The following is a 19,877-nucleotide window of genomic DNA, read 5'->3' on the forward strand; positions in this document are numbered from 1 at the left end:
ATTCTCCCTCAGGGTAAAAATATATTTCTTATGCTGAAGTGGATGGATTTATTAATGATGTATTCTTGTTTCTAATTTTAGAAAGCTGCAGGGCCTAAAGCCCTCACCTTAAAAGTCTTCCTGAGTTCAGTATCAGTACTTCTACTCCACATCCCTCCAGACAGGTTTACAGCTGGAGTTTCTTCTGGACTAGAAGCCGAGCGGCGGCTTGCTGGGGTGAGGTGGGTGAGGCGGGGGAGGAAAGATGACTCAAAGAGACAGCAGGAAGAGCGTGATAACGTTTATTGCATCTCAAAGCTTTAGGGACACAGACAGACCGAGACCAGGGTATGAAGAGACTTATTCTCTAAATGATGGGAGCTACTCCAGACTGAAGCAGCGTCTCATAAAAGGAGGACAGTTAACGGACTCTGTGATTACCCAGAATCCCTCTCTAACATCCTGGTTATGTTTACAGGCGTTCCACCCGCAGTGGAAGGTGCAGCTTTTAAAACTCTGAGGATCAGCATCTACCCTGGTCTTTATGATCCCTGTTTTAGTTTTCTCCCACAGAGACAAGTCGAAGGACGCCACTGGACAGGAAATCTACTGAAGGTTAGCGGCCGCGGTGAAAGCCCCTCGTCTTTTAGGTGATTTTCTGCAGAAGGACGTCACAGCGGCTACCTCTACATGAACTTTGTTTCACACTCATGCTAACAGAAAAACCCTCAAACGCCACCGTCTACTTCCTGGGTGGGGTTGGGGACTTCATGAATCTGGGTGGAGTTGGAGACTTGACACCGCGGGATGGAGTCGGGGTTGGAGACTTGGGGGTTGGGGTTGGAGATTTAGGGACGGGGGTGGAGGCGGGGGTGGATGCCGGGGTCGGGCTCTTCATGGACATCGGGGTCTGGGCCTTGGGGGTAGGGGTCGGGGTTTTGGAGGGTGGAGCTGGAGACTTAGGCGGCACAGGCGTGGATGCAGGGGTGGCGGCGGGCGTTTTGGCTTGTCCCACTTTGGCCTCGGGGATCTTCTCGCCGTGCCGGTACACGCTGACGGTGATCTCCACGAACTCGCCGCCGTACTTGTTCCTGACGTTGATGCTGTACTTGCCCGAGTCCTCCGGGGTGACTTTGTTGATGACGAGGCTGGCGAACTTGCCGCCGTCAAACGTGACCTTAGTGTGCTCAGTGGAGGCCACCTCCTGCTCGTTCTTGAACCAGGTGACCTCAGGTGTCGGCTCGCCCCACACGGTGCAGGTCAGGCTCAGAGACTGGAGGGGGACAGGAAATGAGTCAGCAATTACTCAGATATTTTTAGGCTTTAAGAGTGACCAAATGTTAGAGATATTTAGTGTTGTTGATGATTTCAGGTAAAAATCTGAGGATCTCAGACTAGCTACATCAGTGTCTTCTTTTAAATCCCTTTTAAAAACATATCTTTATCGGAAAGCCTTCTTGTGAACTGTGTTTTACTTATGATCCCTTGTTTATGTCATTGTTTTTTCATTGGTCAAGATTTTTAATATTACATCCAATTTTTCTTTTTCTTTTTCTTCTTATATCTAGTCTGTCAGACTTGTTGCTGGTGTATTCTTTAATTTTTTTTATCGATGATTATTTTCTTTTTATTGTTTTTCACTGATGAACTTTGACGTTTTGTAAAGCACTTTGTAACTTGGTTTTGATAAGTGCTATATAAATAAACATTATTATTATTATTATTATTATATCTGAGCTCAGCATGTTTAAATTCTACATCCAGAGTAAGAAATATGCACTTATGTGGGGTCGCAGACAAAACTCCAGAGTCGGAGTAAAATGGTGAGTCTTGTTAAAGTCGCTGTTCTCTTTCTGAGAGATCTCAGTCCTTAGGTGTTCACAGAACTTGATCTAAGCAGTTTTAAGGCAGTCCGTCAGTCTTGTCTCATGCAAATCCTGTTTTCAATGTCGGGACTATCATCTGCGACCAATAGGAGCAAGTGTTGTGCATCAGCGTGTTAGAACAGTGGACTTTTCAAACCTGAACGTAGCTCAGTCTGAAGCTGAATGTCCGCTCAGGCCTGAAGAGATGCAGTCAGATCTCTGTACCGCTGTCAGTTCATTCCAAGCTGATGTGAACGGTACCTCCATAGTTTTTTTTCAAAGTAAAAGCCTGATTAATTTGTTTCTGTGGTGAGACTAGGTGTGTTTTCACACGGTGCTTTTATTCTGAAGCGATAATGCTTACGTTGCTACAGTAACTTGCAGAGTTGCTACGGTTTTTCTCTCCATCTGTGCTAAACTTTCCTTTATTTCTACTTCAGGTCAGTCTCAAGTACACCCAAATATGACCGATATTAACTTACATATGATCTCCTTCTCGTTCTCTGCCTCTCATATCAACCAAGCACCAGTTTTAATGTACGATTCGTCTATAAAAGCTGAATTCCCCAAACCTGTTTATATTCTGATTAAACACTAGATACCTGTGCCCTAGAAAGAGGACCAGCGCTCAGAGAAGAAATCCCTAATCCACCATTTGCCTCCACAAGTCAACCCTGCAGACCGATGGGTAGCACTTACAATTTAATCGCAATTAATCCCAGAATCTCTGTAGTTAATCACGAATAATTGCACCCTTTTTAGTTGCACTTTAAACTGTTTTTGTGTCATTGTTTATTATTTCTACTGTCTTAAACTAGGGGTAAATGACTTCCTGTTTAGAAACATATCTGCCCTTATTGGTTGATTTTAACATGAACTTAACTGCAGAAAAATTAACCTGTAGGGGATTGAAAAATAAAATTAGTGAACGTTAAAAAGGTTCAGATGACTCTGACTTCCACTGAGCTGTCTGTAAAGTTTTTAAAGTAATATATTTATGTATTTATTTGATTTAACCTTTATTTAACCAGGAGAAAGCCTCATTGAGATTAAAAATCTCTCTTTCAAGAGTGTCCTGGCCATGACAGCCAATTTAGTCAGCTAATATGAGACATACAGGAGCAGTGGAGGACTTATTCATCACTGCGGCTGCAGGGAGAGGCTGATGTCCCATGCTAAAGTGTACTGAAAGGGACAAATAAGCAATAATGGCAATTTGAAAAATTATTGCTCCAATGGTGGGCCCTGATTGACTGTGCTCAACTTGGTTAATCTTGACAGCCCTAATATATGTATATAAATCTGATTCTAGTCTTGCAGTAGAGACTCTAAAGATCCCTATTCTTAGCAAAATCTTAGTCTGTGACTGAAATCTCAGCGACCTGCTGATAAATTGTCTTTAGATGTGAGTGAGTGTCAGATTTAAAAGTTTTATTAAAATCCTCTAGTCTTAGACCAGCACTAACACAGTTAATCTCCTTATTTTTCTGTGCAGCTGTCTTGTGCTGGATCACGATTATTCTGACATCAGTTGCAGTTCTGTCGCCTGAGCTCACCTCCATAAATCATCATCGACTATAACAAGCCAGCAGCACTAAACATAAATGAGATACAGCAACAGAGCGGCCGTTCATGTGTTATGTAGTTGTCTTTGACGTCCATGTCATATCTGCCATGATGGTTGCCATGACAACATATTTCCATTACCAGGGTCCAAATGAAGGGTTTCTCTGGGTTTGAAAACGTCTCAGGACACATAAGTACTCGACTAGCTGATTAATAACTTTGGTTTTTGGCTAACGTAGGCATTTCAAAGCAATAATTCTACGTATTATACCTTTAAAGGCAGTGACAGCTCATTTGTCACTGTGGTTCTGGGTCACAGGAATGCTGCCGGGGCTGTGCAGCTCCTTAAACCCCTGGGCTAGTTCTTCCTACCTGTGATAATCCTAATAATAATGCTGCTGGGCTGCTGTTGGTCTGGACCAGTTCCAGGTCAGGTTGGTGGGGCAGACTATTGGTGACATGGGGGGGTCTTTAAAGTGGGTTTGGACTAGGTCTTAGATGGATAGAGATGACTCGTATTATCCAGTTTGGGCTCAACAGAGTGAAACCTGGTCCTCACCTTCTCCTCCATGATGGTGACGACGTCAGGTAGACCACCGACCACTCTGCCACGGTCTGAGGAAACAAAACACAACCTCTGGTTACTCCTGCTCTCACTACAGTGTCCCTACTGGAAATATCTCAGTGTTTGCTCTGTTAGATCTTAGGAGACTCCACCTTCTACAGATTTTACGAGGTGAAGATTTTCAGAGATAGAGGAGGAATGTGAAGCTCTAAATCTTTGAACTTTCAGACAACAATGTTGATTTGTACTTCGCCTTGGGAGGAAATAACTCGCCTTCAAGGTCACATAATGACCAGAATGTTGCCTGAGGGGTTGTTGAAAACGTCTCTATTACGTTATAAACCATAGAAACTTCATTAAAATAAACCTAGGACGGTGTTACTCAACCCTGCTCAACCAAAGAGCCACATGGTTGAAAAATACCTTTGCAAGAGCCACAATCTAAGTGGTCAAAAGTGGCAAAAAATGGCTTGAAGTAGCTATAGAAATAAGTTAAAGAAGTGGCAAAAATGGTCAAAAAGCAGCAAAAATTGATGAAAAGGGGTGAAAATTTGTAGAAAAAGTTAAAAAATAGTCAGGAAGTAGCAAAAATGGGTGAGAAGTTACAAAAAAGTGTGTTACAGGTGGCAAAAAATGGTCCAAAAGTGGCAAAAACAGGGCAAAAAAAGAGTGAAAAGTTACTAAAATGGTCAAAAAGCAGTCAAGCAAAAAATAGTAAACAAGTGTTATTTAATAGCAAAAGGATGCTTTAATGGGCAAAAAAATTGCTAAAAAAGGGCAAAAATTGGAAAAAATGTCAAAAAGAAGAGGCAAAAATGGGCAAAAAAGAGGAAACAAGTGGTATTTGGTGGCAAAAGGATGCTTTAATGGGCAAAAAATGGCTAAAAGAAGTGGCAAAAATGGGCAAAGAAAATAGGAAACTAGTAGTATTTCATGGCAAAAGGCAGCATAATGGGCGAAAAGAGGCAAAAAATGGGCATAAATTGGAACAAATGGCTAAAAGAAGAGGCAAAAGTGGGGGAAAAGAAAACAAGTGATATCTAATGGCAAAAGGTAGCTTAAACGGGCAAATAGTGGCAAAAAATGTAAAAAGGGGCATAAATTGGAAAAGTGGCAAAAAGGAATAGCAAAAATGGTCAAAAAGCAGCAAAAATTCATGAAAAGGGGTGAAAATTAGTAGAAAAAGGATACTTTAATGGGCAAAAAATGGTAAAAAGGGCAAAAATGGGCTAAGAGTGGCTAAAAAGGGCAAAAATAGGCAAACAAATAGGAAACTAGTAGTATTTAAAGGCAAAAGGAAGTGTAATGGGTGAAAAGTGGTTAAAAAAAAAAGTGGTGGAAAAGGGCAAAAATTGGAAAAAAATGGCAAAAAGATGGCCTTTTTTCAAGTTTTTCTTTGGGAATAATGTTTAAAAGTACGACATAAAAGAGCCACAGGTTGAGTATCACTGCTATAGAACATGACTGATGACTGCTCAGAGCTCTGGTTCCTTTATTTCTGAATCCAGGTCCATGAAAACTAAAGTTTAACAGCAGCTCTAGTGTTTGATTCCTTCTAACTATCCATGAGTCAGCATATTTGGCTGCATCTGCTAAGCACTGTCATGACATAAACACATGTAAAGGCGTATGACCAGAGGAACAGTCAGTGGAGGGCGTTCATCTGTAGTTAGCGATGATGAGTTTGGTTTATTGTGAGTGGAATCAAAGAGAAGCTTGTTCTGAGGACACGGAGCTGCTAACGTTAGCATCACTAGCATGTGTGGTGCAACAAAAGGCAGCAGCCTGCTCGTCCACGCTGATGCCCTGACAGCAGATATGTCCGTCAGTCAGGACGTTTACACGCAGTCTGACTGAAACTGGACTTTTAAACATATCAGTCTGACTGAAATCAGACAGAAACACCCAACGAATGTGGTTGGAGATCAACTTAAACACCTCAATCAGACTCAAACTGGCCTAAGTGTTCTGAGCATGCTCACTAGCCCCTGTGATGTCAAACAGACCTATTATTACTATTCCTGTTGATTCAAAATCACACGTTTCTCAAATAAAATGTGAACTCTCATCTCTAAGAGACATTAATGTACTTACTCTTCTCAGCAAATGCAGCTGCCCTGAAAGAATAAAAAGGTAATGTTAACATAAATTAGAAAATATTTATGATAAATGTTTAAAAGTGCTGTCAGAGAACTCACTTCAGTCTCAGGTACTCTTCATAGGCATCAGTGTAGGCTGCAGAGAGAAAAACAACGTCAGGACTTTATTTTTTAACGGTCACGTTTAATGCAAAAACACTTTCTCAGGCTTTTTTAACAATAATGGCCCCTGGCCTGTTCACGACCCCCCTCCTTTTCTCCACCTTTCAGAAAATGTGTGCTGAAACAAGACGTTCTCAGATTTTCCCCTCATGATGTCATGTGGGGAGTTAGCCCCGCCCCCAGGCCGTACTTGGAAGAAAGTTCCACCCTCCTTTAAGCCACACCCATTTCCCCGAAAGGGGTGGAGTCAGGGGTGGAGTCAAACAGCTCCTTAACATTTAAAGCCACAGACACAGAAACAGCTGGTTCTGAGCAGGGCTGAAACAGAGGAGTTTTAGACATGCAACAAACTTCACAGGCGTGTTTTGGCGACCTCTGAGACCAGTATAAACTTGTCTTAAAGGGATAGAATAGGTGACCTTTAAATTTTCCAAAGCTTTAACATCACTCAGGTTAAGAAGGAAAAAACATCTAATGCCTCTGAAAGCCAAAATACTTTTAAATATGTAGATATTTAAACCAAAGAGTAATAAGAGAGAGTGAGAAATTAAGAAGGTGTGGTGTATTTTTACCCTGTCCAGATAGATCGAAGGTTCTGGTGTGGGTCGTCTCGCCGTCTGAGATCTCGATGGAGTAGTGACCCTTCTCCTTGTCGGATGGGTCACAGATCTGCATCCAGGCCATCTCAGCGGTTCCTCCGATCCTCATCTTCTCTGAGGAGGCGATCTTACTCTCCCTGTAGAGTTTACAGCACAAGACACGGAGTTTAGCTCTCAGGTTTCACTGAAGATTCAGATTAAGGTAAACTAAAAACCCTCTGGTAGTCGATCTCAGTAGAGTCACATCTGGAACACGTCAGATGTTTGTCCATGTCCAGAGGATCGTGTATGCAGTAGAACATTCTAGTAGGTTAGCAGGTTTTACTGCAGGCTAATGAGGAAGTTCAACATCTCCTAACCCAAACATCAAACTGTAAATCAGCAAAAGGAATCTTCATTTGACAGATGACAGAGAACGTCTGGAAAGAGGCCAAGCAGGCGACACATGAACCTTGGTGGCTTTATGCTAGGCACTGTTTAAAACTGCAGCCTCACACCAACTCTGACAGAGATCAGTGAAACCAGACCAGAACAGACAGGCCAGAACAGACAGACCAGAACAGACAGACCAGAACAGATAGACCAGAACAGACAGACCAGAACAGACAGACCAGAACAGATAGACCAGAACAGTTAGACCAGAACAGTTAGACCAGAATAGATAGACCAGAACAGATAGACCAGAACAGTTAGACCAGAAAAGATAGACCAGAACAGATAGACCACAACAGTTAGACCAGAACAGTTAGACCAGAACAGATAGACCAGAACAGATAGACCAGAACAGATAGACCAGAACAGTTAGACCAGAACAGTTAGACCAGAACAGATAGACCAGAACAGATAGACCAGAACAGATAGACCAGAACAGTTAGACCAGAACAGTTAGACCAGAACAGATAGACCAGAACAGATAGACCAGAACAGTTAGACCAGAACAGTTAGACCAGAACAGATAGACCAGAACAGATAGACCAGAACAGTTAGACCAGAACAGATAGACCAGAACAGATAGACCAGAACAGTTAGACCAGAACAGTTAGACCAGAACAGTTAGACCAGAACAGTTAGACCAGAACAGATAGACCAGAACAGATAGACCAGAACAGTTAGACCAGAACAGTTAGACCAGAACAGATAGACCAGAACAGATAGACCAGAACAGTTAGACCAGAACAGTTAGACCAGAACAGATAGACCAGAACAGATAGACCAGAACAGTTAGACCAGAACAGGTAGACCAGAACATACAGACCAGAATAGATAGACCAGAACAGGTAGACCAGAACAGGTAGACCAGAACATACAGACCAGAATAGATAGACCAGAACAGTTAGACCAGAACAGTTAGACCAGAACAGTTATACCAGAACAGTTAGACCAGAACAGATAGACCAGAACAGATAGACCAGAACAGTTAGACCAGAACAGTTAGACCAGAACAGGTAGACCAGAACATACAGACCAGAATAGATAGACCAGAACAGGTAGACCAGAACAGGTAGACCAGAACATACAGACCAGAATAGATAGACCAGAACAGTTAGACCAGAACAGTTAGATCAGAACAGGTAGACCAGAACATACAGACCAGAATAGATAGACCAGAACAGGTAGACCAGAACAGGTAGACCAGAACAGGTAGACCAGAACATACAGACCAGAACAGACAGACCAGAACAGATAGACCAGAACAGTTAGACCAGAACAGGTAGACCAGAACAGGCAGACCAGAATAGATAGACCAGAACAGGAAGGCCAGAAAAGATAGACCAGAACAGGTAGACCAGAACAGGTAGACCAGAACAGACAGACCAGAACAGGTAGACCAGAACAGACAGACCAGAACAGGTAGACCAGAACAGACAGACCAGAATAGATAGACCAGAACAGACAGACCAGAACAGGTAGACCAGAACAGACAGACCAGAACAGGTAGACCAGAACAGACAGACCAGAACAGATAGACCAGAACAGACAGACCAGAACAGATAGACCAAACCAGACAGACCACTGAAAAAGCTGTGAGCTGCTTGCACAGTAATGTCTGTGCGTCTGCTCCTCATCCTCATTATAATAAACTATAAAGTAGAACAATTCTGCAACAAAAGCTTCATCATAACAGATCTATGTCTTTAAAAACAGATGCAAGTATAGTTTAAACTTTAAAATGAAAGCCAGATTATTAAAGAATGCTGGGTTTGAATCATACATGGGCCTGTAAATAGAGTGAATGGGATGGGACAGGCTGGGGTTGGTCAGACTGGCCTGAGCTCTAATAGTAAGAAACTGGGAGGCAGGGACCATATGGCATTTACCAAAGTGGAGCTGACCACCACCATAAATAAAGCCATTCTCTTTGTGCTTGTACCCTGGGATAAGGACAGAAGTCCAGTCAAATATCCTGAGACCAATAAAGCAAGTTAAACTAGGGTATTTTATATTTAACCTGAACAGTAACCACTTTTATCAAAGAAACAATGTTTAATTCATTAGTGTAGTAAGAAGCCCTCGTAAAATGTCAATCCTTTTGTTAAAAACAGAATTAAAATGTGTTAAAAATCAGTAAAATGGGTTATTAATAGCAAAAAATGGTGGGAATGGTGGTGAAACTAGATTTTAAAAGTAGCAGAAATGGGTTAGAAATGCCAAAAACTAGACAAAAGTCGCATAAATGGGCATATTAAGTTGTAAAAGGGATTCAAAAGTGGCTAAAATGACATTAAAGTGGCAAAAATAGGTGGAAATTTGGTGAAATGGGATGCAAATTGATAAATTTAATGGCAAAAAAGGGTTAGCTGAGGCAGAAATGGGCAGAAATTAGTTCAACTGGCAAAAATGGGCATACCAAATTGAAAATTGTAAAATGTGGCGTCAAAAATGGCAGAGTAGTTAATAGTGGCAATAATGTGTCAACAGAGCCAACAATAGGCAGAGAGTTGCAAGATTTGGTTTTGAAGTGGCAAAAACAGGCAGAAGAAAAGTGGTGGAAAGGGTTTAAAATTACAAAATGGGTTTTAAGTTGCAAAAATATGTTAAAAATGGCAAAATTGGTGGGAAAAGGTGATAAAAATGGGTTTCAATCAGGCAAAATTTGTGTAAAGTAGCAACAGTGTAAGCCAAAACTGTTCTTAGTTTTTTTAGCCATGTGGGGACCCCCTCTCAGTGTCTCGCGACCCCAGATGGGGTCCTGACCCCAACGTTGAGAAACCCTTGCTGTAAAGGAAGTAGATGGAGCTGGATAGAGCACTAAGTGTTAGCGTACTTGTGTTTCCAGACGGTCTTCATCTCCTCTGTGTAGTATTTCATGTAGCACTGCAGCCTGATGCCCTCTGGAGTACACTGCAGCACCAGGTCTGAGGCAGACGCACCTGAACGACACAAACACATCAAACAGGATCAGAAAACATGAGAAATACACGTTTCCATCTTTCATTCTCTCTGCAGAAGGTTTCCGTCTATGTGCAGTCTTTCTCTTTCTATTATTATTCAGTTTTTCTGCACCCTTCAACAAACTCTGCCACCTTTCTAAAACACTCCGCTCTCATGTTTTCTTTACGAATCCACAACGAGTCCCTGAGGCTGAATTTTCCCCTAGCTCAGCTCTTCTTTAAAGGTTAAATAACATTTTTATCTTGCACATTTTTCAAAGACACTCAAACCTGCAGGCTAAAACATGTTACAGCTGAACGTAGCAGAGCGCTTGTACTGGATTCACTGTAAATCCAGGTGATAAAGTTCGAAAGGAAACATGCTTTTATCATTGGCACCTAAAAAAACGCCAGAAAGCCTCAATAACATCCTGTGAATAACAAAAGAAAAAGGGGAAGGTGAAAGTTTGCTGAGGCCTGGCAAGCAAAGGCTAGCAAAGACATAACTTAAGCTAAATCAACAAACTACATTTATGTTCAACCACGACTTTAAACACAAACACTACACTACATAAAGTTAATAAAAGCCAATCAGAGATGAACGTTAGCCAGGAGACTATGCACTGATGGCTTTACTTAAAGGGGACACATTATGCCAAATAAACTTTTTTTCTAACAAAAATATGTGTCCCTGTCCTGTCCACAATCCCCCCAAGGATCAGAAATATCCATTCCCTCCACCCCTCTCTTTCTCCACCTTTCAGAAAATGTGTGCTGAAACAAGCCATTCTCAGATTTTCCCCTCATGATGTCATGTTGGGAGTTAGCCCCGCCCCCAGGTTTGGTTGGCCCTCCTCGCTTGGAGGAAAGTTCCGCCCTCCTCTCCCGATCCTTCAGCTCATAGCTGAAAAGATCGGGAGAGCCACATCCATTAAGCAACATGTATTTCCTGAGAGGGGCGGAGTCAGACAGCTCATTAACATTTAAAGCCACAGACACAGAAACAGCTGGTTCTGCGCAGGGCTGAAACAGAGGGGGTTTTAGTCATTCAAAAATCCAAAGCTGGAGTGTTTTTACAGCAACAAACGTCACAAGCATGTTTTGGGACCTCTGAGACGATATAAACTTGTCTTAAAGGGTAGAATATGAGGCCTTTAAACGAATATCTCTAGGATCGTTTTAAAGGTGTTCAAGACGTTTCTGTTCTGTTAGAACAAAGGAGCAGGAGTAGCTGCGTCAAACCTACCGGCGATCTTAGCGACGGCGTTGATGATGTCATCAAACACTGCAGATAAAGACAGAAAACATGTCATAAGATGGTAAATATTAAAAATACCACTGAAGATTCAGAGGAAAGTGAAGAAAGTTAAAGAACCTTGGCCTGAAACATCGAACACAGACGTGTCCTTTCCTCTGTCGTCGCTGAGCGTGGCCTTGAAGATGCCCTGATCCTTTCTGGAGAACTAAAAAACATCAAACAGAATCATCAAGCAGCAGGAACGTAAAAATATCACCATCATTTTGGACAAATAAAAATATATATGAGAGTGTTAAAAAGAGGGATGGTTTGTGACAAAGTTTTCTTATTTCAGCAGTCTGGTCTGCATTCTATAGACCTTTGACTGACTTGACCTTCACCTCATCACTCTAATGGACGCCTTACCTGCCAGTGTTGACGTTTGGCTGCTAATAGTTTGGTTCTATTAAGGAGCAGGGGTGAAAAGTAACTAACCACTTTCACTCAAATTACTGTAATTGTGTATTTTTTTATGTACCTCTAGAAATAAAATGAAATATGGTCCACATTTGAATGTGGAGCTTGTGTTTTGCTGTATTGTACGTCATAGTTTCAGCCATTAAATCAAGTGTTTAGCGTTAGTACAGACCATGGAGAGGCCATGGAGTCAAGCTCTGTCTAAATAAGCCAATCAAGTGCAAGCCCTCATCAGCTGATGGCCAGCTGGTTTCCTCTAAGCACGCTATTGGCCAATCACTCTCATGCTGCCCTCTTCAAACTGCAAGAGCAGTTTGAAGAGGGCAGCACCGAATTCAGCACCAAATTCAAATAAATCTTCCTCATGCATGAAGGCATCCCGGGTTTGGCCTGCAGCTCCTTTCCCTGCTCTCTCATCCATGTTTCTTACTCTATCTACTGCCCTTCTCTTCAAATAAAGGCATAAAAAGATGGAAAATAAATCACAAAATAATGCTATCTCTCATTTGCATGCTAGTTCCTCAGGTATTTTGTTCACTCTTGAATATGACTGTTAGTTTGCCAATGCTCGTATAGTTACCAGAGGGATGGGGAGAGCGCAGGCTCCAGACATGACGTTTGGAGGAGTATCTGGAACAATCTCATCGTCCTCTTTGTACCAGTGGAAAACAGTCTCCTTCTTCACATTAGCCACCTAAAAACACCAACAAAACATAAGAAAAGGTATTTTTATTGAAAGAAAACAGAAGAAGGGGTAAAAGAGTGAGTGATTTGAACGTTACCTTGCAGGCAAGCATGACAGTGCAGTCCTCAGTGACAGTGAAATACAGATACTCAGAGAAATGTGGACCTGAATGACAAATGCAACAAAGCACATCATCACTCCATCTATATTTATAATGAGAAACAGTTTCTGGAGTTTATAAGCTATATATTTATAGCTCATAATATATTTCTCTGTCTGTGTTTGAGAAAGGCAGAAGCTTTAAAAACAAAACTCAGAGGGTGATTGGACAAATATTTTATGTATCTTATTCCTTTATAGGCTAGTCAGAGCGACAAAACATATGAAGTAGTGGGCATGTGCTGCTAACAAGGAGTGAACTACATGGCACAATAACAGACCAAACATCTGTTCCCCCTAGAAGATCTTAAGTGTGGTTCTTTGTTCTTCTTTTAATAAGTGTTTAACCCCAAAGACCCTGAGTGTTTGAGTCTGTTACCTTGCTTCCTGATGTGCTCTTTCCTCTGAAACTCGGCCTCCTTCAGAGCAACTTTGAACACTGAAACAGAACCAGAGTCGAGGTTAATGAAAGTAGAACGTGGTCAACATTTGGTGTGACATCCTGATATTTCTAAATGATTTTAAGACTCAAACATGTTTGCCTGAGTGAGACTTGTAGCTGACATTGTATTTTGGTTTTGCAACAAGGCTGAAGAATATTTTATCTGAAGTCATATTATCTGCTCTAAAGTTTGATTTTTTAGTGATTTGTTGACCATCAGATGAAACCTTATGTATTATTACAGAAACACTCACCGTCTCCAACCAGAACCAAGGAGCTCTGAGTTTTGGCTTTTCCGTCGGTGATCTGGACGGTGTACGTGCCCTCGTTGGCTCTGGTGAAATGATCAACAGTCATCTGGATGATTCCTGTGGCCACGTCGTGACTGATCTTTTGCCCCTACAGAGAAACAGGGAAAATATTTATAGTTAATTTTTAAAAAATCAAGAAATCTGGGTGCCAAGTGGGTAGCTGCTCCGCATGAATGGAGGCTACTGTAGACTCCTTTAGGCAGACTAAAAGGGTTTTGGTGCCTCCCTCCCTGCATGTCAATACCCCCATCCTCTCTCTTTACCATTTCCTTCACGAAAAGCCCCCCAAAAATTATTAGCAGCCAAAACAACCAACCAACCAACCAACCAACCAACCAACCAACCAACCAACAGACCAATACACCAACCAACAGACCAATACACCAACCAACAGACCAATACACCAACCAGTGGACTGAAAGACTGAAATGGCAGGGCTGTTTTCTATAACAGATTAATATAAAAAGTCTATCAAAAATTTACAGCAAATAAGGAATGATAAATTTCAGTATGAATTAAGACATTAGACGTATGAAATGAAGGATTACCTCTCCACTCTTGACCTCCTTGTCATTGACGACGAACCTGTAGGACACGGATGGTGTCAGTTTGACGGCCTGAAGCCAGAAACGAACGTGACCCTTCTCCAAGATTTCATAGTTAAGGCCGTGTTTCAGAGGAACGACTGCATGGAAACAAGGGACAGGTAAGAACTACATCTGTAGAAAAATAGTGTATTATATTCAGACTAAAGGTTTTGCTACAAACACAGAAACACTCACCGGGATGTCTGATGGCGTAGCTGAGCTCCAGCATGGTGTTCAGAGCTGAAGAAAGAAGGAAAAACATCAGTGCAGGACAAAAACACAGCAGACTGATTCAGTCTGTTAGCTGTTTATGAAGTCTGTGAATCTAACAACCCACCATCCTCGGTCAGCGTGTGGCTGGCAGAGACTCCGTCTGTGTCGGTGACGAACACAGAGTATTTTCCCAAATCATCTTTATCGGGGTTGGTGAAAGTCAGTCTGGAACTGGAAAACAAAAGCAGTGAGAAAATATTAAACAAAGGTCCATTCACATTTTTGTAGTCATCAACTCTTTGGGAGTGAGCTTTTTGCTTTTTTCCTGGTTTAATCCGAACTAGATGCTCCCATCGTTCTCTTTCCTACATGGTGGCTCAGAGGTGGGGTCATGTTTAATATTTGCTGTAGTTCTCTTCTGCTCATATCTGCAATGCCAAAATAGCTTTAAAAAACCCCACTATAAGCCACAGTGGCCTCATGTTTTTCTAAATTGAAATGCAATTATTAGAAAAATGGTTACCAGTATCTAGCACGTTTACAGGGAAATGAACTTCGGGCCTCCATGTTGCCACTTACGTTCTGCCCTTTGCTGTCACGGCGACTCTAGGGCAGTCTCCGATGGGTTTGTAGTTCTTGGACCAGATGAACTTGGATGTGTCACTGATCTCACAGGCCTCCAGAGACAGGAAGACGTCTCCGGTCTCCTCGTCCACGCCAGCAACGATCTCCTGAGTGCCTGGGAACATGAATGACAAAAAACCACTGAGCTATACCAGAGAGAGATGCCAAAATATAAAATTCACATCACACTTGGGTTCATATTTAGCAGGAATGCTTTGTTAGATCATTCCGGTATTCCCTTGTACTTTAGATTTTTCCAATGATGTATTTAAAAACAGGATACAAATAAAGAGGGGATACAAAACAAGAGCTCACAGCTTGATAGGGCTCTGATTCATCAACAATTTCAAAGACCTCTGAAATTTTCTTGTAATAAATTCTTGCAGAGATACATTTTCAGTTTTATTTTTCTTTTCTTTTTTTTTAAATAAAGATTTATTTGGGGGCTTTTCATGCCTTAATTTGACAGAGGAGGACAGTGGATAGAGTCAAGAATGGGGAGAGACATGTGGCAAAGGGCCACAGTCCGGATTCGAACCTGAGCTGCCCGCATACATAGGTCACACCTTAAAGGGATACTTCAACATTTTGGCAAATTCGCCCATTGCCATAATCCTTATAGTCTTACTAACAGGTTCGTTACCTTTCGTTGTCGGTGTAAGCTATTTCTAGATCGGTGGTGCCGAGTTAGGAGCTGCTCTGCCAATGCAATGAATTCTTATGGTATCCCGGCTTTCCCTCCTCAAACTCATCAAATACACAATCCAACAACTCCAAAACACTCTGGTGGACAAGTTGTGACCTGCACATTCAGCACGCTATGAAATAATCATGGAACATTACGAGATTGAGGCGTTTTAAAGTTAACCCTTTACCTACTGACCCAGCACCGGCGCTGTGTTTTATATGTCCGGAGTATTATTACCGTAACTCTGTTAAAGATTGTCCGATCAGAAAAATTCCAACGGTGCTGGAAAGCTGAGAATTGTGGGCATGCGCACATATATGGTTCATTACGGTACTCACAACCATATGACGTGGGCATTCATGTCAAGACACCAAGCATCGCGAGACCGCTACATGGATTCTCAACACTGTAACTCCTTGAAAGTTTGCTCAATCTAAAAAAAAAATCTAACGCTGACAGAGAGCTGAGAATCTGTGCTTTCCGCCAATATATGATGTGTGGTATATATATTACGGTAATGTCAAACAGCACCATGAAAATGGCAGCTTTGGCAGAAGACGAGTGAAAAAGGAGAGTGAAGGAAGAGAGTAAAAGGAGAGCGAGCCAGAGTGGTGTTTAGTTTTCAAAAATAGTGTTAGATAGTGGCATTTGTGCGTGTCTGTCATGTGCAATAACAATATGTTACTGAGAATGTTGAGAATGCATTTTTACACCTTCATTTGCACTAATTGTTGCCTATGTGTATAGTTATCTTTTGCACTGTGTTCTGCACACCCAGAGTCCTTGACTCAAAAAATGACTGCTGATTGTTCTAAACATGTATAGGTTCACATTTCTAATGTCAAATCAAAACTTCATGAGCAATAACAACATTTCTTCTCATAAAAGCCATGAGAAACAAATCTGTTTTTGTGTTTTTCTTCTTTTAAACTGCTGACAATTCCATATAATGAGCAATAATCATTAACCAGATGTTGAAAAGTCAAGTTCAAGTACTCCTGGGAAAAGGGACCAAAGCTCTCAGACTTAGGGCATTTCCTGACTATTTTACAGCTAAAATAACAAAATATGTCCAAATCAACATTTTTAGACTCAGTAGGTAAAGGGTTAAATGCAAAGCCAGAACTAAACTCCAGACACGGCTGCTGCACTGTGTCACTCCGCCCAGTGGTTTACTCAAGAAATAGTTCCGAGTATTTGCTTCATGTGTCGTAATGTTACATAATTCTACGTTATATTAACTAATAGCGTGGTGAACGTGCAGGTCCACAAGAGCGTTTTGGAGTTGTTGGATTGTGTATTTGAGGAGTTTGAGGAGGGAAAGCCAGGATAACATAAGAATCCATTGTGCTGGCAGAGCAGCTTCTAACTCAGCACCGCCGATCTAAAAATAGCTTGCACCGACAACAAAAGGTAACAAACCTATTAGTAAGACTACAGGGATTATGGCAATGGGCGAATTTGCCAAAATGTTGAAATATCCCTTTAAACCGCTAGGCCATTGGCACGCCCCAATAATTTTCAATTTTCCCTTGGAGGAAGGCGATCCTGAGGTTTTCCTGCCTAATTTCTTCATGCATTCAATTGATTTAAGAGGCTTTTTTCTTTTGCATTCTCTGGATTTTTAAAAGTGTTTTGCCTTAAGTAATGCAAAATATGATAGTTAAAGAGATTAAAGAATTAAGTCATACAATCTTTTATTGCTGGCTTCATTAATAATAATAATAATAATAATAATAATAATATCTTGAATTTATATAGCGCCTTTCAAGAATCCCAAGGACGCTTTACAGGAACACATAGATATGGACAAACTCATTTTCTGCAAAATAATAGATATTTTTGTTTCACTCCTTAAAGCCTGAAAACACAAATTAAAGTCAGAAAATTCTAATTTTTTGGTACTTGAAATGTTTATTTCACTTTCTAATGAAATCCAAAAAAATCAAGGTTTCCATAAATTTAACACATATATATTTTTTGTATCTAATTTGATACATTAGGTGTTTTTTTTTGTAACTGATAATCCACTTGAGGGCATTTTTATCATTTATTAGATTGAATTCAGAAGCTTTTTTTAGTCATTTATGATCATATTGATTAGACAGAGGTATCATAAAAGTATGTATCAAATATGATACAACAGGCGTTAAGGGGTTAAAAGCTGTCTATGCTGTTGGGACCATCCAAAGACTCGGCCTCCACAACACTTCTGAAGCCTGAGTTGTTCCAATTTTGGAGGCTAATCATGAACAAAGAGCCATGATGCCTGAGAGGCTCATCTTCCCAGTAGTCCTTGCAGCACTTCACACAAGGTGTGAAAAAGACGCGTTTTCCTCTTTGGAGGAGACAAAGGGAAAACCAAAGGGTCCTTCTGGTGATAAAAGTTGCTGTGACTCTTACACCATGGCCATTTCATCGCCTGCAGACTTTCAATTGCCTTTCCACCGCCATAGCAGAATCTCCCACTGTGTGCTTTGTGGTCCCAGCTTGATCTGAAAGTTTGGCACAGTCAGCTGGCTGGACGAGTAAAAAGGGTTTTCTTTCCTTTCTCTAATGCCGTCCGTACAGGAGTGCTGCAGAAAGCCCACCGGTACTTTAAGAAGGACATACAACTCTTCTCCCATCGCTAAAAGGACAATAAGAGCCCTAAAGTTGTTGTCTGCTGCCAAAGACTTTCCACTTTCTGGAGACGTGCCCAAACTGTTGAAGAGTCATTGATGGGCTAACTTCACTTCTGGATCTAGTTGGCCCCAGACTCTAATCACACACTAGTGTCAAAAGTAGGTTTTATCTTGGCAGAAAAAGCAGTAGGAAATATTTTTATCTTTTGCTCAAAGCCGGATATATGTGGTCCTGTTGTCTCTGCTTATGTGTTGTTGATTCACTTTGCTGTGTCCATTTATGTCCAGTACAAATGTGGAGAACTTAAATGCACTGGAAAAGAACACTGCATTGCTATCGAGAAACTCTTTAATGGCCACAAATCTGAAGTGTTAATGTTGTTACCTGGCAGAGCTCTGGCACAGACGGGCTCGGACACCTGGGAAGGTTTTCCCACTCCCTTCGCACTGACGGCACGGACTCTGAACACGTAGCTTTCTCCTTCTTCAAGACTGGACACCTGGAGGAAAACATGTAAACATCTTCATTTCTGCAGAGTGTAAAAATGAATCAAAAACTTGACTCGTGAATTCAGTCTGAAGAATCTTGTTCCAGTACCTGCAGGTAACGGTGGCTCACAGCCTCCTGGGTCAGAGTAACAAAGTCTGATGAGCCCTTCTTGGCCATGTCCACAAGATATCCGGTGACTGCGCTCGCTCCGATGTAGACCGGAGCTTTCCACAGGAGGACCAGGGAGTGACTTCTGACCTCACTGAAACTCAGGTCATAAGCAGGGCCTGGAATGGAATCAAAGAGCAGGTATTATGAGGACCAGAGGAAAACAGTAATGTCTCAACTTTAGTTCGTAATGCTTAAAAAGTCTTTATGAAGGAATAGTAAAAGGAGACAGTGAACCGCACAACAATCTAAGAACAAAAAAGCCTAGCAAATCCTCTTAAAATGGGAAATACTAGGAAATCCCAACATTCTCTGTATTCCACACTTTTTGTGAATCAGAGGCTGAGATGGTTCCCTACCTGGTTCCTCCATGGTCCAAGCTTCACATTTCATGGGGGCACTGGGAGCTGAGGGCACGCCGACGCCAGCCATGTTAGCGGCCTGGACCTTAAACTCGTAGAAATTTCCCTCAGTCAGATTATCAATCTGAAAGTGTAGAAAAGGAGATTTAAAGTGAAGATTGCGCTGATAAATAGAATAATAGTATGCTCTAAAAGGTGTGGATTCCTAGACTATGTGTGTGGTCGATGCCACTCACGGTGCAGATCCTCTCGGTGACGGCCTGCAGGTTGACCTCCTTCCACACCAACGTGTCGGCGTTTCTCTTGTCGATGTAGTAAGCGTTGACTTTGGAGCCGCCGCAGTGTTTGGGACTCTTCCAGGCGATGGTCAAGGAGGAGCCATCGCTGCTCAGGAGGGTGATGCCGTAGGGAGCGCTCGGAGTGGCTGATAACACATTTAATGCTTAGATACTCAACCGGCATGCTCCGTGTGGTGTACGAGCATTTATTTCATAAAAAAACATTATTTCAGACTGTGTTGAGTTTTTTTACTCCTTCATGCCTTTACTTTCTTAAACTGCGTGGTTTGTGATATAAGACATGTAGCTTCAGTAAACAGAAACTG

The 19,877-nt window shown here is 41.7% G+C and overlaps 1 protein-coding gene across 2 annotated transcripts in view; it reads right to left on the reverse strand.

Annotated features, from left to right (window-relative positions):
• Nucleotides 1–265: 265 nt before the first annotated feature.
• LOC121508725 (myomesin-2-like) overlaps nt 266–19,877 on the reverse strand; it is a 52,272-nt gene continuing 32,660 nt past the window's right edge. For both annotated transcript variants that reach the window (XM_041785763.1, XM_041785762.1), the window contains exons 15-34: nt 19,510–19,697; nt 19,271–19,397; nt 18,852–19,030; nt 18,639–18,753; nt 14,897–15,056; nt 14,442–14,548; nt 14,300–14,344; nt 14,066–14,202; nt 13,461–13,605; nt 13,144–13,203; nt 12,703–12,770; nt 12,501–12,614; nt 11,582–11,669; nt 11,453–11,491; nt 10,101–10,206; nt 6,809–6,972; nt 6,174–6,210; nt 6,070–6,092; nt 3,970–4,025; nt 266–1,252 (exon numbers count right to left, since the gene is read on the reverse strand). In XM_041785763.1, coding sequence (XP_041641697.1) covers nt 722–1,252; nt 3,970–4,025; nt 6,070–6,092; nt 6,174–6,210; nt 6,809–6,972; nt 10,101–10,206; nt 11,453–11,491; nt 11,582–11,669; nt 12,501–12,614; nt 12,703–12,770; nt 13,144–13,203; nt 13,461–13,605; nt 14,066–14,202; nt 14,300–14,344; nt 14,442–14,548; nt 14,897–15,056; nt 18,639–18,753; nt 18,852–19,030; nt 19,271–19,397; nt 19,510–19,697 — 2,489 coding nt within the window. In that variant the 3' untranslated portion in view covers nt 266–721. The remainder of the gene's footprint in view (nt 1,253–3,969; nt 4,026–6,069; nt 6,093–6,173; nt 6,211–6,808; nt 6,973–10,100; nt 10,207–11,452; nt 11,492–11,581; nt 11,670–12,500; nt 12,615–12,702; nt 12,771–13,143; nt 13,204–13,460; nt 13,606–14,065; nt 14,203–14,299; nt 14,345–14,441; nt 14,549–14,896; nt 15,057–18,638; nt 18,754–18,851; nt 19,031–19,270; nt 19,398–19,509; nt 19,698–19,877) is intronic.

The sequence above is a fragment of the Cheilinus undulatus genome, linkage group 4 (assembly GCF_018320785.1).
Source record: "Cheilinus undulatus linkage group 4, ASM1832078v1, whole genome shotgun sequence".
NCBI lineage: Eukaryota > Metazoa > Chordata > Actinopteri > Labriformes > Labridae > Cheilinus > Cheilinus undulatus.